Raw genomic sequence first — 18,261 nt, 5'->3', positions numbered from 1 at the left:
ATGACGCCTCTCCCCCTATATCCTCTATTTTAATATATACTTTCTGTGTTTTTTTTTATAAGAAACGAATAATTATTCATACCAATAAAAAGTAATTTGTGTCATAAATATAGTGTATTTTTAAAAAAGACAAATACTTTGGACGGGCTTGAGAAAGGCCATCACAACAAGGTCCAGTTCTTTCAACGTAAATGGCCTAATCATTTCAATGTTGCGAAACAAGATAATGAAGTAGCTTACAGGTTGAGGACCAAAAATAAACAATTACAGGTCGCGACCAAAAAGAGTAACTTACAAGTAAGTTGACAGAAAAAAAAAAAAAAAAAAAAAAAAAAAAACCTTACGGGTATTTATATTGACCGAAGGGAGAAAAAGTAACTTACAAGTACGAAGCTATTTGTTGACCCAAAAAAGGTAGTACGAGACTATGGACCCCAGAAAAGTACGAAGCTAATTTGCTGTAACTGTTGTTTCTTGAACAATTTTACTTGTATAGTTGTATTATCACGATCGTCGGCAAATCCTGGTTACACTTTTTAGCTTATCAAGAGATATTAATTTCCCAATTTTACCGGAAAAGTTTCCTTACCATTATTTAAATTTGTATACTTAATACTTATTCCAAATAATTTTATACCGAAAAGTTTGGTCTTTTTCAATTGTGATGGAATAGTCTTTATAGTAAATAAAGGATACTTTTTTTTTCATGAAGTCTCGTCTTCTACATGTTCTGCTTAACTTTGATCGGGATTTCGGTGGACCCGGATTTTAGAAAGAGCATAAGCCTATGCTAATTTAATAACGCATTCAAAATTACTCATATTTTTAACCCTGTCCTTATACTCCTTTTGTATGGCTATAAGTGACAACGTGCAAAGATAGGAAAATAAAGAAATGAGATGTAAAAGTATCCAAGTAACGCATTTTTGCGTAATCAAAAGTAGAACATGCAGCAGGGAAATGTAAACGTGAGAGGGACATTATTGTCTGTTTCCAATGCTTAATTAAGGCACTTAAATATATTGAGAAAGTTTGTTTTGAAGCGTTCACACCTTGACTTATCAAAGTCTCCTATCTTCAAATCTTAGTCATTATCGTTTCTTCATTTGGCCGTTTCTTAGTTCTACAGTTTTTCCCCTTAAATTTAATGTACGTAGCGTGTTTTTGTTTCTTGAAAACACACTAGTTACTTGCTTCTGTCCAAAAATCCTGCGTAGATTTTCATCAGTGTTTCCCACTCCGTCGTTATTGTTTCCTCCAAGCAAGGATCCTTTGTGCTCCCTTTGTTCTATTGTTGCTTATCTACACAGTTCTATTTTCCTTATTTTTCATTTTTATTATCATCTCACTGCCATCAATATCCGTCGATTTAGTATTGAGTGTAAATTTCTTGGATGCTATATTTTTGTATGCTGCTATAGGAGTATTTCATTTGTTTAATTGATGGTGGATGGTAAGTTTGTGTTATATGAATTATATATACGGAATGAAGCTTTCAAAATATAACATATTATGGAGTATACAAAATGTTGTTCTACTGTAGCCTGTTTGAAAGAAGTTATAGACAACTTATGTAGATAGCTTACAACTGTCAGAAACTCTTTATTTTAATAAACTTTTTAATATATCTTATCAAAATAAATTGTTTTTAACTTATTTTTATAAAATTTATAATTAAATTTATGACATAAGTTATACTTTTTTAAAAATTATTAAATAATATCTTATTATTTCTATTGTTAACTTACATGACTAAAGAACTACACGTAGACTCAATTTGAGTAAATTCTTAGATAACTTTTTATAAAAAGAAAAAAATTGGTATAACAAATAAATAACACTTTTTTTTAAGTTAAAAATAATTTTTTTTCAAATTTTAGAGAAGGTAAATAAGATAGTTTTCAGAACTTCTCAAAATATAAATAAATATAAGTTATTTTTAACTTATAAAAAGAATTTTATTATTTTTATATTAATTTTTTAATAAGCATTTTTGTAAAAGTTTATTTAAATTGAGCAATATTACCTTTATAATTGTGGAGGTTAATGTTTGTTGTATGGGAAAACAGTGATTACTTAATATTGATGATTGCTTACTGTCCTAACAAGGGAGATAAGATTATCAAACTATGTGTGGGCCTAGGATGGTCTCCTATCACATGAATAAAAGAAAGACTTCTTTTGAATAACATGAGGCACGAGCTATCTCTATCTTTACATAAATAATTGTTGGGAACATTTATGAAGGATTGTGGTCCAGGTGCTTCTCTTCTCTCTATAATTTTGCGCTTTAGAGGTTTATGCCAGAAATAAGACACTGTCCACTCTTGCTTTTCGATGGCCCATCTCTCACAGTCCCTTGAAAGCTATGTTTGTGTACTAAGGTCCCTTCTTTTGGAAGTCCTCATTGCCAAGGTTAACTGAACCTAAGGTCTAAGGCACGGTACCACTATTAATTTGTTCACTTGTGCCACTGTTGTCGGCAAAAGCAGGTTCATAGATTGTGTGAGTGGGACTACGTCCTATAACATCTTCTTCATGGCTTTTAGTGCACTCAAAGTAACACTTTGATACCATATTGCAAGAACGTTATTCTATGCCTATTTAAGAAAAGAAAAAGAGAGAGAAATAGAATATAGAGATTATTCAGTGCTAAGCTTTGAGATTTTCAAGTTTTTATATTTTACTTGAATTTGGACAACACTGAGTGGCGGTTTTTATTGATAGCAATTCAAGGACATGATCAACTTAAGATAATAAAGACTCAAGTTTCTGGTATTATCTGGCTTATTTTGAATCAAATAGCTTATCTACAAAAAGAACACAATTGCATTATGGGATTGCCATAAGATATAGTAACATGATATGGTCTTGATAAAGAGAGAAAGATATCATTTTTATTAAACAATGATCCACCACGATTAGTTAGGATTCAATAATTATATTTATGTCTTTCTCTTTCCAACAAGACCATATCTTATACAGAAGAAGATCCAAATCCATATAATACTAATCTATACAAATAAATTGTGACTTGACAAAAAAAAAAAAAGAAATTAAAAAATCTAGCAATCAGTTTGGTGGCTATGAAGAAGAAGAAGATGGTGATTCTATTAAATGTTCACATGATCTAGAGAAACTTGAACAGTGAACTGCTGCTTTTGGATTGGTAACCATGCCTTTATGGAGAAAATTTGGTTTCTCAAAATCTTCATTTTCATGCCGGATCTCCTTGAGCATTGCTGTTACATCTTTCATAGTAGGTCTTTCTTCTGGGGATGAATTCACACAAAGGAGAGCCACCCCTAGCACTTGAAGCATCTCAGAGGTTCTTGTTCCACACTGCAAAACTAGTTGCTGGTCAAGGATAGATGTAAATTCTCTTTTCTTCTCTCGAATTTCATTGCTAACCCAGCTGACAATGTGGGCACCCTCTGGAATACTGTGATCAGTTGGTTCCATCCCTGTTAAGATCTCAAGGAGCACAACACCATAACTGTACACGTCACTCTTTTCTGTGATCCTTAAACTGTATCCGTATTCTGCAGTTTGAAATATAATGCTGTTCTGATTAGTCAGCAGTTACAATGAGGTAAATGAAAATGTCCCAAAATCGAAATGAAATACAAGCAAGAAAGAAGAAAAGGCAAAGTGGCATATATTAATTTCAAATATGGTTTCAGGAAACTGTTATAGAAAGAACAACCTGATTGAGAAATATAAAAAGAATGTCTTAAAGTCCAACACTAATTTTTTATATAACCAAAAAAGAGAGAGAATGTCTTAAAAGTATAAAAACACTGAATATTTTATTTTATTTATTTTATTGACAAAAATAATGATGTAAGACTCAAAAGTTTTAGAATGTCAAAAGCATTTATACTCACCAGGAGCTATGTATCCATAAGAACCTGCAACTATATGAGAGGCTCCTGAACACTCCGAGGAACTCACAAGTTTTGCAAGGCCAAAATCTGCAAGATAAGCTTCAAACTGTGTACCTACCAAGATGTTGTTAGCCTTAATGTCTCGGTGGACTATTGGAGGGATACAATCATGATGAAGATATTCTAAACCATGAGCTGCTCCCAGTATGATCTTATACCTTGCATCCCAATCCAAGAATAATCTCTTTTCATGGAGTAATCCAAATAAACTACCATTACATATATAATCAAACAAAAGCAATCTAGTTCTTCCATTGTCGCAGCATCCTAAAAGTCTCACTATATTTTTATGCCTTATTGATCCCAGGGTCTGAACCTCTGCAGTGAACAGATCTCTCTCTGGTGGCTCTTCTTTCTTTATTGGCCATAGCTTCTTCACTGCAATAACCTGTTTCATTGGCGTCTCTACACGATAAACAATCCCTGAACAACCCTTTCCCACAATGTTTGAATCTGACAGCTTTGTGACTATGTCATTAATGGAGAAGTTGAGCTTTTGGAATGGAGTAAAAGCCCATTCCATTTCACCACCTTCATCACAATTCCTCCCAAACTTGGCCCCTTGAATTCTGAGAGTTAAAATTACTCCACAAGTGACAAAAATAGAAATTAAAATAATCCCAAGGAAAGTGTAGATAATAACATTTCTAATTGACTTGATGCCTTGGCCATTTCCACTTGCATGACACTTGCTAATGCAAAGGTCAGGGTTACCTGCAAATGCAACAGCAGGTAGATCCTGGAAGAACTTTGTGTCAGGAAGAGAACCAGAAAAGCTATTGTAAGAGACATTCAGAGACACAAGATTGTCAAGACTACCCAGAACTCCGAGGGTACCTGTGAGCTTGTTGTGAGAAAGATCCAAGATGGATAGTTTTGAGAGATTTGAGAAGGTCTCGGGAATGGGGCCAGTAAGAAAATTCCAACTCAAGTTCAAGAGGATATCTAACCCTTGCAAATAACCAATGTCATCAGGAATAGAACCAGTGATCCTATTATTACTTATATCTAGCAACTGCAAATCCTTACAAAGGCCCAGTGTCTTAGGGATCACACCTGTGATAAGGTTTCCACTTAGAATTAACTTATTTAGAGATGTAAGCTTGCCCAAATTCTCAGGAATGCTTCCAGTTATTTTGTTTGCAGAAAGATCTAAGACATTAAGACTCAACAGGAATTTCAATGAGAAAGGAATGGTTCCTTGCAGCTCATTGCTGTGCAAGTTAAGCATTTCTAGATGAGCACAGTTACCTATCTCAGAGGGAATATCTCCACTGAGAAGATTATCTGACAACTCAAGAAAGCTCAAACTGCTTAAAAGACCTATTTCTTGTGGAATTTGACCAGTTAAGTTGTTTGATCCTAGCCTTAACCTGATCAAGCTGGTGCAACTGCCAATATCTGGTGGAATTTGACCTGAAAGTCTGTTTGATATAAGCAACAACTGAGTTAAATTCTGTAGATGAAAGAGCAAATTTGGAACCGAACCAGTGAGGGAATTGTGAGAAAGATCAAGTGCTTCAAGTTTCTCACAGTTGGATAGTTCTGTTGGTATGCTTCCATACAGTTGATTCTGCCAGGCATAGAAGAGGGTGAGTTCCTTCAGTTGCCCCATAACAGGTGGAATCTCCCCAGAGAATTTGTTGTTATCCAATTCAAGTTGCTTCAGCCTGGAAAAGTTTCCAATATAGGAAGGCATTTCTCCATAAATATCATTATCAGACAAGAGAAACTCCTCCAATAAGAGTAGACTACTGAGAGTCGAAGGTATCTGACCACCCAGAGAATTCAAAGAGAAATCTATAACCTCAAGATTTGTACAGTTTCCAAGACTTTCTGGAATGGTTCCAGTCAAATTGTTCTGCCACAGCAAAACCCTCCTGAGGCTTTGCATGGAACCTAATTCATAAGGAATACTTCCAGAAAGCTGGTTTTCATACAGAAACAAATCCTCCAAGGCTGAGCAGTTTTGAATCTCTGCTGGGATGTGACCTGTGAGATGTGCTGTGTAGACTGAAAGTGTCTTGAGATTCTTAAGTTCTCCTATGCTTGGTGGAATCTGCCCAGAAATCCCAGTAACTGCAAGTCCCAGAAAAATTAAAGCCTTGCAGCCTGATATCTGCATTGGAATTTCACCATATATACCTGGATTTCCACCTGCTCTTAGTGTTTCAAGAGCACTCAACTGGCCTATTTCTCCAGGTATCATACCAGAGAGCTGGTTGTCAAAAAGTGCCAGCTGCTGAAGCTTTGAACAGTTTCCAATTGTGGTTGGAATTCCACCATGCAAGGAATTTGAATTCAATGATAACCACTTCAGCTTAGATAGCATTCCTATTTCTTCTGGAATGGTTCCTGATAAAGCATTGAAGCTAAGGTCCAAAGTAACCAAAGAGGATAAGTTTCCCACTGAATTTGGAATTTCACCAGTGAGATTTCCATTTGAGATGACAAGAGTGGTGAGGTGGTTAAAAGAAAGTAACTGTGTAGGGAAGCTACTACGTAGATCAATGGATGTTATTATGATCTCTGCAACAAACCCTTCTTTGGAACATGTTATATAATCCCATCTGCAAGGACTTTTGTGGTTTGGATCCCATGAAGAGAAGGCAATAGCAGAGTTGGAGGAATTGAAAGTTGAAAGCCATGAAAGTAGAGAGAGGCCTTCCTGGTTCAGAGCAGGAATGGATGGAAACAAGGAGATATTAAGAAACAAGATAAAAAGAGTTAATGCATTGCTTGACATGATGAGGTCGGTGTTCTGCTACTGTTCTATCTCACCCAAACATAGCACCACCAGTCTCTCAAAGTTACTATATCATGATAGTTGGATATTCAAATTCCCATATCTTCATTTAAGGTTACTGACGAAGATGTAGACCCTTCCTTTATCCTTCATCTTCATACACTTTCACTGTTTCTCTTTTATATTTGAAGTGTTTACAGCAAATGCTGAAGAAAGAAACGGACAAATTAGAAGCATTAAGCAGACAGATAGGTAAATAAGACTTGGTAGTACAAGGTTTTCTACTTTATTTACAAGAGACTGATTTCATGACTTGAACCTGTGACTTCCTAGTCACACAGTTACAATTCTAACAGTTGCACCAATCTCCTTTACATTGGAATAATTTTTATAGTTAGAAATGAAATGAAAGGTTTTGAAACTCTAACTATTAATGCAATGATAAAGAAACAAGTTCTGTACTATAAGTGTAAAACACAAAATTATTCACCATATTTCTACGAGATATAACAACATTGTTGGTACATGATTGTGGAGAGAGCAATGGAGCAGTATACAAGATCTATTGCAAGAAAAATCCGCTGCGAAAATGACTTGATTGGCCTTTTTTAGTGTCTACTGGGTCCTGTGCATGTGCTGCTATTTGTGTCAAGATACCTATTTGGACAATAGAAAAGGCAAAAACTACTATAATTTGACAGAACATTCCTATGATGGATAAACATTGAGACCTAAAAATGTAACTAGCAAGCCTGCAAGGTGGTGGTCTGAAGTCCCATCTATTTCGCCTACATGTAATCAACATACACATAAGAAAATGAATTCCATAAACCTTGTGCCAAAATTATATAAAAATATTTAGGAAAACATAATTGTTTGTTGTTATTATATTGTATAATTTTATATTCCGACTTGTTATTGGCAGTCTTTAAATACATAGTTTATTACTATATTTTCCTTTTGTGTATGATTTATATCTTATTATATTGTATAAAGAATGAAACTACTTGCTGAAAGTGGTTATGTACATGTGAAAGACATGACAGCAGTTTTATTTTCGATTCCCTCTCCCTTCCTTTTAGGTGCAAATGACGGGAGTTGCTACGAATTTCCAAGGCCGACATAGTGATGGTTCATCTAACTTGGCATAAGAATCGAAGTATTGAGATGGACTAAGCAGCACCTAATAAAAAATGATGAACATGTATAAGTAAAATGTGACAGAAACCACAGCTTCAACCTTTTCTGTTATATATGCATGGTGAGGTCTCAAAATCATCTTGTATTTGATAAAGTTGTTTCTTATCATGAAAGTCAGCCTGCGACCTTCCCAAGGGACAAAAATATAGGTGCATTGCATTCATGCCTTTTTTCTAATGCAAAACCTTCTTCAGATTCCAACTAATAGTGATGTAAATCTAACTCTCTGAAGATAATTATTACTTTAATAATAGCTTATATCATTAATCATATCATTTTACATGAAAATGAAAATTCTGCAGCTCACTTAGTTGCTATTAGCATTGATTACCAATTAACATTAAAATTTTACTTCAAATAAAATATTTGTATTTAATGTTATCTGAGATTATCAAAATAAAACTCTAATTTTGATTAATAAACAGTACTGACATCACTTAAGGAAATGCCCATAAATTTTATTCTATTTTTGGTCCATACCCAACATTGGAATGTAGCTAAAAATGTGGGTCAGGGATTTTGATTGGGATGAGATAATTACTGAATTATTATAGGTGACTTCTTTTTACTGTGTGTGATATGTTGGGAAATAATTGTTGGAGAACAGCAAAGAGAACTTTAATGTGAAGAAAAAAGACAGAGAGAAAAATTTGGAGACAGAAAATGATCTCTCAGTAGCACAGGCCTTAAGGAGATGTTGAGTGATTTGGGGATGAAAACAAGTTGGGTATCTGTTTAGGGATCGTGTGGGCCATAGGGTTAGGATAAGCTCTGGTTTTGGAAGGTGGGGGCAACTGATTCCCTAACCACAACCAGAGATTAGTGACTAATTTTTATTGGTTTAGAGTTTTATATGCTTGCACATTATTTTTTCTCTATTTTTCACTTAACTTTTTTTTTCATCACATTTTTAATTTCATGCTCTTCTCTCTATTTATGGTTAAAAAAATTGCCAATAATACATTTTCTTTTTAATATACCCTATTAGATAAAATTTATTAAAAATTACAAAAATAACACGTATTTCATTTTTTTATTATTAACTTAATAATTTTTATCTTATTTTTATATTTTTAATAAATTTTAATTAATAATTAAGAGTGCAATAAAAACATTGTTATTAAGATTATACATTTGATGAGTGTATAACAATTCTTTCCAATTTTTATATTCCCAGTTTAGTTTTTTTGGTACTTGGTTCTTCTAACAGTTTCTTAAAAGTTGACTTGCTCATTCTTTTTGTCAAGGAAAAAGAAAAGATACAGACTTATTTGTTTTATAATTATTTTATCTTCCTGTTTGTTTAAATTATTTTTATTTTCAACCTACATAAAACCTCTCTTAATTTATAAAATTACTGAAAATACCATTATTGCAAGTTTTGACTTACACCAAACACTTCTTTTAAATAAATTATATTTTCATATATATTCAAAATCATGAAAATTAAGAGTCATGAATATAGTTGGAATTATCTACTTCGTATCCATCTTAAATTTTTATTTAAAAAATTACGACTTGATTTGAAACAAAAACATATAGAAAAGTACAAAATTCTTCAAGTAGAAAAGTAGTGGACAAATTAAATTAAAATCTTGAAATCAGTTCGAATGACCTAAACCTTCAACCACAGTTTAGTATCTTTTAAGTCTTTACGCCCATTCAATTATTGGACAAATTTATATAATAATATATGAGCGATTTGGGTGAGGTCATGTTTAAAAAGTCATCCTTAATTGAACAAACTAGTTCAACCACAAAAATAGTGAAAGTGCTGTTTAATTTTAAAAAACTGCTAATTTCAAAACATCTTTTGTGGTGCTATTCATAGACCAAACTTGCTTAGTATGAACTCAAATCATTTAAATAGAACAATAGGTTAGGATTCATTAGCATATGAGAGTGATCTTTCAATGGCAAAGAATTTTAACAACAACACAAGGTTAGAATAAGAAAAAAAGCATCAGTCCATCTGGTTTAAAACCAGTAAAATCTGATGCTAAACTAATTGTTATTTTTTTTTATCTTTTAAAAATTTCTGTTCGACAAAAATTATTTTCTAATCAAATAAAAGGCTTAATACTAAATATTATTAATGTCACGCGTGAGGTTCAGTTATAAATTGTTATTATTTCGTTTTTTATTATGTATTTTTATTTTCAAAATTTATAATGTGATTATTTTATTTTATTTTATTTTATTTATAATTTTGTGATGATTCATTCCCGATAGGATTTGTTTAATTTGCAAAATAGTGAAGGACTAAACGAAACAAAAGAAATTAAACTAATTTTCGCTTGATTTTAAAAGTGGTCATCATATAGTACAGAAAAAAAGATAAAGCACACGATGATAATAAAAAAATTGTTACTGATAAAATAAAGAGAACTTTTTTCTCCGATGCATAACATTATTATAAAGATAAAAGGTTTAAATAATATTTTAGTATTTTTTATTCTCATGTAACTTTACTATTACATTTGATTTCAAGTATTAAATATATATTATTATATTATATATTTTTAAAATAACATATTTTAATAAATTTAAACGGTTAGATTCAACAGTACCACTGCATTCTGCATACCTCTCATCGTTAAATCGTGAATGAAAAATAGGAAAGCAGACATTCTTGTAGCATGATATTTTAAGATTGAGGGACCCTTATTTGTCGTTGCATTATCTGGCACAATAATAATAGTGTGTCGTTTGATTCTGCACTAGCAAGTTCTTTGACATAGTCTTTCAATCACAAATGTAAGATACATCTATTTGTTCTTTATGTGTATTGGAATCTATTTAGTAGTATGTCTTTAAAATTTACCAGAATGATTAGGTAAATCATCTCAGTCCACTAATGTTACTCATAAATCCATGATTTGAGTTGAGTTAACATATAAGTTAATTAGACTCTTTGAAATTAAATTCTCATTGAAAAAACATGATTGTCTCTCTCTATCACTATTATTACCATCTTATAAGGATAAGTTTGTTATTTTATATTTTTATGATTTTTGTACAATTTTTAAAATTCATTTGAATAAAATTTATAAAGAGTTTGTCTTTTAGTTCTTTGCTTGGAGCTGTGGCCCTCTAATGAGGAACTTACTTGAAACAAGCAAAAAGCATATGCTAATTTGGATAGCATCCATTCCTTTCTTGAATGGAAAAAATAGATACGAAAACCACTTGACAAGTAATTAATTAGAATAATAAGATAATTGGGATACACTATCTTCTTTCAATTTTCCAAAAACTCTGGGCCATGGCAATGGCATCACTACCCCAAATGTCAGGAGCATGCAGGAGCATGAGCTGGAAAAACAACGTTAACACACGACCATGCATTGCCCAATCATACAATAAGAACCATTTCAGCAACTTTCTTGACAAACACCAAATTGCAAAGCGTGCGTTCTTTCCTTTGACATTTGTATGGAAGCAGTACCAAAATGAAAAATGGAAAGCAAGGTGCGAGGTAGACCCTCATTTTGTGTCACCAGATTTACGAAAGAACACTATCAAAGCTTTCTACGACGCCTTCAATGCCAAAGAGATTGAGAAATTGAAGCAATTACTTTCTTCCGAGTGTGTGTACGAGGACTCCCTCTTCTACACCCCCTACCATGGCAAAGAGGTTCCTATCTCCTATCTCCTATCTCTTTTCTCTTTCTCCCAGTAAAATTATGTTTACTTAATATTTTCCCCCTTTTTTTATATATAACATATCTTCGATTGAATTACATAAATCATATAAAAGAAGTAATTTAAATATTTAGTTTTCTTTTTTCTTTTAAAAACATTCAATTTTATTATTTTCATTTAATATCATTCAATTTAATATAATCTCACTTTTAATATTTTAATTTTAAAATGTATATGATTCCCACCAACTCTATTTATTGGAGTTAAATGAAAAAACTAAAAATTTATAATATAGACTACCGATATTTTCTAGATGTTACCTTATAAAAAGAATAATAAATGGTAGCATGGTATTGGATTGGTTAAGAAAATTTTAAGGAATAAAGTATTTAATGAAATACAAATATAATTTTTAATATATTTTATGAATAATTCAAATTAATTAATAAAGCATGTTAAATGTTTCTTAATCAGATATTTATGATAAGACCCTAATAAATAATGAATTAATGATAACAACATCAAGCAAATTCACGAATGAACCCTAATGAAGCTAGCAAGAATTGTGTATAGATTCGAGCATATGCGTTATGGACTGCTGAGAATTTCACGGTGCCAATGTCACCAATAAATTTGGTGATTGTTTAATTATTGTAATGCTTTTATTTTACTTTTTCAGAACGTCATAAACTTATTGCAGAACTCGATGGATGCTTTCGGTCAAAATACTAAAGTTTTACTGGACGATGTCAAAATGGACAACAACCCCCTCAATGCTACTGTATTTTGGCACTTAGGTACGTCACTTTCATTAACTCAAATCTTTTTGTTCTTCCTTTATTGTTTTTGCTCGATTTTTTTTGGTCCAAATTTTTTTTAAGTCGACTTCACTCACCCAATTCATCACTTTATTCATCATTCAGGGGTGTTCATTTTTTCGATTTCGGTGAACCATTGAGGGTTGTTTCTAATTCTCAAGATCTATGTTATTTTGGGTCCAATTATGATATTCAACTTAATTGACCGATACTTTGCCTTTTAGTGGGCTAATGGTGAAGCCTTCAGTCTCTATAGGCTTCCATTACATGTTCTTACCACCTCTAATTGGAATTGGGTTTATTTCTTTGGCTTCTTGGTTCATTTTCTACATAAACAGCTGACCAAAACAAAGTGAAATTGGGTTCAAAATAAACACCAGTTCAGCTAAATCCACGGACGGTAGCCTTTTTATTTTTTACTGAGATATTTATTTATTTATTTATTTTTATCTTCAATTTATGCTCCAATTTTTAAATATTTTAAGAAATTGGTTTTTACATTATCAAAATTTCAACCCATTATATTAATTCTTTTAAATGTTAAAATTTGATTTAAAGGAAATCTCTCAACACAATAATTAAAAATTATTTAATAAAAAGGGGGGCCGGTATTTGTCAAATCAACACCCCACTAATTCTTTTATTTCAAACATTTTTTATTTGTCAATTCACATATTTTTTTATTTAATGATTTTTAAATTAAACCAATCTTATATTTATTTTATTAATATTATATCATAATTAATTATATTAGTAATTTATTAATTATAAAATTTATTCAATAGACAATACAGAACATACAGTATATATATAACTTGATCGGATATGTGTGTTAAAGAATACCTCACATTTACATTTTTCGCAGCGTGGAATCGTAAGAAGATACCCTACACAAATGGATGCAGATTCTTTACATTTGAAGAAGTTGAAGGAAGATTGCTTATTCGGTATATACACCATAATACTATTTCTGTGTATGGTGAATCATTAAAATTATGGTTTCTAAACATGTTAACCTTCTAAAATAATCATTACCTTTTCATTAAACGGAAGAAATGATTGTGTGTGGCTATGTGCAGCAAGATAGTCGGCATGGAAGAACTTCCACTAAAACCTGGTGAACTAGCACTGGTGTGTTCCTAATTCAATTTTTGTCACTTTTTATTTATTAGATTCAACCTCGTACGAATTAATTTGAAAAAGAAAAGGTATATCAAAGTTGAGGTTCTATATAATTTGAATATAAAATCAAATACCAATTAGTCCAGATAAATTGCATATATACCAAAAAACAAAAAACAAAAATAAACTTGCTCATGTTGCCTATTCTCTTTTCCATGCTGACTCTGAGCTTGTCCAATTATATACTTCCTGAAGAACATGCGATCCATTTTCAAGTGTTATTTTTTTATCACGGTTCAGACAAACTAATTAGCCATAAGCTCATCTAAATGATAGACAGAGGATTTTATTCAAGTGCTTATTCTTAGGTCAAAAGCTACATATCTTATGAAAAAATTATAACTTTCTTAATTAAGGATTTTCATAATCACTTTAGGTTAAGGAGCTACATACATTACTAGCGTTATATACCTTTCAAATCCTTGAAGGAGCAAAAAATTTACTGGTGATATAACAAATCTAAGGAAAATAATTTAGCCACTACTACACCTTGAAGAATGAAAACAATCGTGCTAAATAGTTTTTTTAATCGTACGGTAAGAAATTAAAAATACTTTTTATTAAAAAAATTATTATCTCAAAATTATAAAAAAATATTTAATGTATACTTTCTTTAATACTTCTTAACCTATGTTTTTCACTCCACATTAAAAAATTTATATTAAATATTGTGTGAAAGAATATTTTAGTAACAAATTTTTTTATTAAAAATTTGTACTTGAATGCGTGCATCTAATTCTAGGATTTGGATCCAGTACAATTAACACAAAAACTAGACGTCCAGTTTCATTTTTGTTTAAACAAATATGCAAAAAAAGATAAAAAATTTTATGCAAAATTGGCTTAAGCGAATTATGTTAGCTTAAGCGAGTTTTGTGCATTTGAGAATATGAAAACTAGGTATGGAAGGTAGAGAGAATTGAGAATAGATGGAGATAAGAAGATGAGTGGTATAAGGGTGGTGGTGGAGGGAGAGGAGAGTGGAGAGTTTGGGATGGAACAAAGAGAGAGATATAGGTATGAGGTAGGGTGGAATGAGAAGAAGAAGAAGAGGAGAAGAGTTGGGCATGAAATGAAGGAAAGAGGGAGTTGAAAAAGGAACAAAAGAGTTAGATATAAGTGAAGGAAGAAGATTGAATATGAAAATTAAAAAAGGTTAAATATGAAAGCTGGAGAAAGAGTGTTAGATATGAAAAAAAGTAAAAGAGAAGTTCGAGAGAAAAAATATAAAATTCGTTTAAGTTAACATAATTTATTTAAACGAATTTGTTGTTTAAGCTAAACAAAATTTACTTAAGTTAATTTTGTAAAAGAAATTTTGTCATTTTTTATATTTTTGTTTAAATAAATATATTTTTATTTAAGTAAAAATAAAATTGTATGTACAATTTTTGCGTTAACTGCGCTGTATTCCTAATTCTGTGGTGATTAACTGAAGTCTTAAATCTCTGTAGAAAGTCATAAAAGCAATCCGTACCGTTTTGGACACCTATCCAGGAGCAGCTTCAGGTATGTATAAGCCATTATTCTTGATTTCCAATTATATATCACATCAGAGATCAGAAATTTGATACATATTAATTTGAAACGTTTAACATCGTAACAAGTTGCTACATATAATTCTAACAAAATAAAATTTCAATTTGGTGCTTGACATGCAGTGTTGGCGTTGCTCGAGTCCCATAACTTTCAAGATGGTAGCACGCATGGAGAAACTCAGGACACGCATTAAAAGATTAGGAATTTGATTCTTCATCACTAAATGATATATTTTAGATAATAAGGTATGAATACTTTTATTTATTTAAAAATTAGCAATTAAAATGTCACAATTTTATAATTTATTATGTATATATATGATTGTCACAGTCTTAACTAATAATTTCTTAATGCTATAACTACAATTTTTTCCCTTGTACCTCTAGAGATTAATCTAAAAATTCGTTAATGATCTCGAGAAAATGCTGGCTTACAATGTTCTCGGTATAAATGAAATGCGTCATATGCTCACATAAAGTGCGTAGTTAGCTAGTATTATTTGATATGGAGTATGCTTGCACAGTGATTGATTGATATGCATGACGAAGCTTTAAACAAAACAGATGAACGCCATATACGTACAAGCTCGTGAATGAATGCTAACCAGCCATACAGATTAGATTGAAATAACTACTTTATGTAATTTAACGCTAGTAAAATAAGTCGGTTCTATTAAGTCGATCTGCTTAAGTTTATTAATTTATAAAACTTGAGCTTTAAATCATTTATATTTTTCTTTATCAAATTCGAATCAATTCAGTTTTTTATATATAAAATACAAGTTCAATTTAAATTTAATCTTTTTAATGTTCAAATAAAATGTAATTTTTTCACTCAGCTTAATAAAATTTAAACAAAATTATTAAACACGTGAATTAATTAATAAAATTTGTTTCAGCTTAATTTATAATATCGAATTTATATATTAGTAAATAGAACTATTTTAAATACTTAAAAGGAGAATTTTATTATTTATAATAATCTTATTTAATTTAAATAAGATTGTCTTTAATGTAAAACAACTGTAGTCTAAATTAATAAAATAAAAAACTCCTCAAACAAAATACTTCTCATGTTTTTCTCAAATAAATTATTTTTTTTAATTTTAAAGTAATTTTGTTATGTTGCCTTAACTTTAAACAGTACATTATTTTTTAAAAATTTAGTATTAAGAAATACTATTTTTTTCTAAAACAGCGTTCTCCTTTTGACTTTTTAATCAATTTATACAACTCTAAATATTCTTAAGAACTTATTTAAGATATGAAACCTTCAGTATTTTAGATATGCTTACATTATTCTCATAATAAAGCTAAGTAACAAGTTGCTTCTTTCAAGGCACAACTGCATAGGATTGTCTTACAGTACCTGTTGTCTAAATTGCACACGTAATAATCGATTTTGTGACCTTTAATATGGTCGGTGCACGGTTACCTAGTATGTGATGCGGGTAATCGATATGAAAGAGTGATTCATTCCATCTATAAAGAAAAGAGAGAAAAAACGATATAAGCAAGCTAGGTGTGGGATACTCTTTCCTGTATCATCTCTTACTAAGACATATATTCATATGCCCTATATATAATTGATTTATATATAAAGGTTGCATAAATTTTTATAACGATAAATGGAAAAATAAAATAATTGTGAAATAAAATGTTTTGTAAATAAAAAATGATTAATGTGAAAGAAAGAGATGAAAAAATAATACTATAATAAATATTGTATAAATAATAGCAGTATGTAACCCTAATGCAGCAGGAAAGTTTTCCCATCCAAAACGAATCGTTTGCATCACCTTCACGTGCTTGGATGCTGCCCATGCATCATACCGTCTTAGCTATCATGACTTATCTATTTTGGATACAAAGGATAGCATCAAGAAACACTTCTAATCTAATACCCAATTCATGGATACTCGTATAATCTTTTGGGATCTCGACAGGAAGTGGACATTCTCACTTCTAATTTTTATTAAATAAGTTAAATTTTTATTAGTACCAATATCAATTTTTATTTTGAATTCTTCTTATTTTATAAAATTAATCTTTTAACTTTTAAATCTGTGAATAATATCTAAAATCATGATGAATTCTATAGAAAATAATAATACTTATATGGAATGTAGAAAAATAGTAACTTCTTTTCTGATAATTAAATATCGTAAGTAATTTATCCATACATATTTTAAAAATAAAAGGATCCTCTTGGTTCAAGCTTTAAACTCGTCATTATTGGTGAAATATGTCATATGTATTCAATATTAATCAAGTCAAAACAGAAATGTATAAAAAAAAAAGATAGCAAAATATTTTATGAACATATCTGTAGTATTATAGAGGCCCCTGAATTACCATTTGTTTTTTCATATTTTGTTATTTATCTGCCACAAAGTAGTTTTGCTATAACTATTTTGTGCAAAAGAAGTAAATAAACACAAAATGCTTTGAAGAGCGAAATTTTAAATATAAATCATGTGATTTTAAACTCATTTGTAAGTAAAATTAATTTAATAAAATTAAGTTTATTTAAATTTAAATTTACAAATTTAACGGTGTTCCCATAGCATTCGTCTCTGCATCTCCAAGAACTCAGACACGTTATACACATCTTTCTGCAGAAACACATTGATTAATGTAGAATCATATTCACTATTGAAAAATGTGGGATTGACCAATTTTAAAATTATTGCAACCTTTAATAATCATCGAATGTAAATCCAATGGTAGACAAGGCTAAGGATCCAAATCCTAATTTTCCTTGTCCTTCCCTTGACCCACGTTACACGCTTGAAATGAGGTATTGTTTGATCTAAATCAAATTTTCACTGAAATCATTATCCACAAGTATGTAATATGTATGATATGAAGATCGACTTAGAGTACAAACTATATAAAAAAAATAAAATTTAAATTTATAATATCTATATCAGATCCGAGTAAACATTTTTCGACTACATTTCCTTGATATGGCTATATGCAGCCGAAGTACAACTTTATTCTATATCAACTAAACATAAATATTTTCTATACCATTCTATTGTTTTTCAATTTCTTAATTAATAGGAACATATGTAACGTAGCAATTAATTATCTCTCTTTCTTCTCTTCTTTCAAATAATAATCGGAAGAAGAATCAATACAACTTAGAAATGTCAAGTATAAAGAAAATGAGATCTAACTGA

The 18,261-nt window shown here is 30.7% G+C and overlaps 1 protein-coding gene and 1 long non-coding RNA gene across 3 annotated transcripts; one reads left to right on the top strand and one right to left on the bottom strand.

The window, feature by feature from the left end:
- Positions 1-2,920: 2,920 nt before the first annotated feature.
- On the bottom strand, positions 2,921-6,929 carry LOC113873966 (receptor-like protein kinase 2). Of its 2 annotated transcripts, XM_027512275.1 has the most exons (3): positions 6,159-6,929; positions 3,888-6,092; positions 2,921-3,542 (listed from the first exon to the last, which is right to left on the bottom strand). In XM_027512275.1, exons 1-3 carry the CDS (start codon positions 6,691-6,693, stop codon positions 3,085-3,087), a joined length of 3,198 nt encoding a protein of 1,065 aa, XP_027368076.1. In that variant the 5' UTR covers positions 6,694-6,929; the 3' UTR covers positions 2,921-3,084. The 2 variants fall into 2 exon arrangements, with proteins under 2 accessions (XP_027368076.1, XP_027368075.1); XM_027512274.1 differs by having other exon boundaries at positions 3,888-6,929.
- A 5,314-nt stretch (positions 6,930-12,243) lies between these two features.
- On the top strand, positions 12,244-13,486 carry LOC113853310. Its single transcript, XR_003502497.1, has 3 exons — positions 12,244-12,335; positions 13,222-13,303; positions 13,436-13,486. It is a non-coding gene; the product is annotated as an uncharacterized LOC113853310 (long non-coding RNA).
- The last annotated feature ends 4,775 nt before the right edge of the window (positions 13,487-18,261 follow it).

Source organism: Abrus precatorius, unplaced genomic scaffold (assembly GCF_003935025.1).
Source record: "Abrus precatorius isolate BTA unplaced genomic scaffold, Abrus_2018 Scaffold10, whole genome shotgun sequence".
In the NCBI taxonomy this organism is placed as follows: domain Eukaryota; kingdom Viridiplantae; phylum Streptophyta; class Magnoliopsida; order Fabales; family Fabaceae; genus Abrus; species Abrus precatorius.
Note: the sequence above shows the minus strand (reverse complement) of the source record. Positions and strands in the feature narration are given on the sequence as shown.

Coding starts and splice junctions, on each gene's coding strand:
- LOC113873966 (XM_027512274.1), bottom strand. CDS start 6,693: ATGTCAAGCAATGCATTAACTCTTTTTATCTTGTTTCTTAATATCTCC. Junction 3,543..3,887: donor TTATGGATACATAGCTCCTG/GTGAGTATAAAT, acceptor TTCAAACTGCAG/AATACGGATACAGTTTAAGG.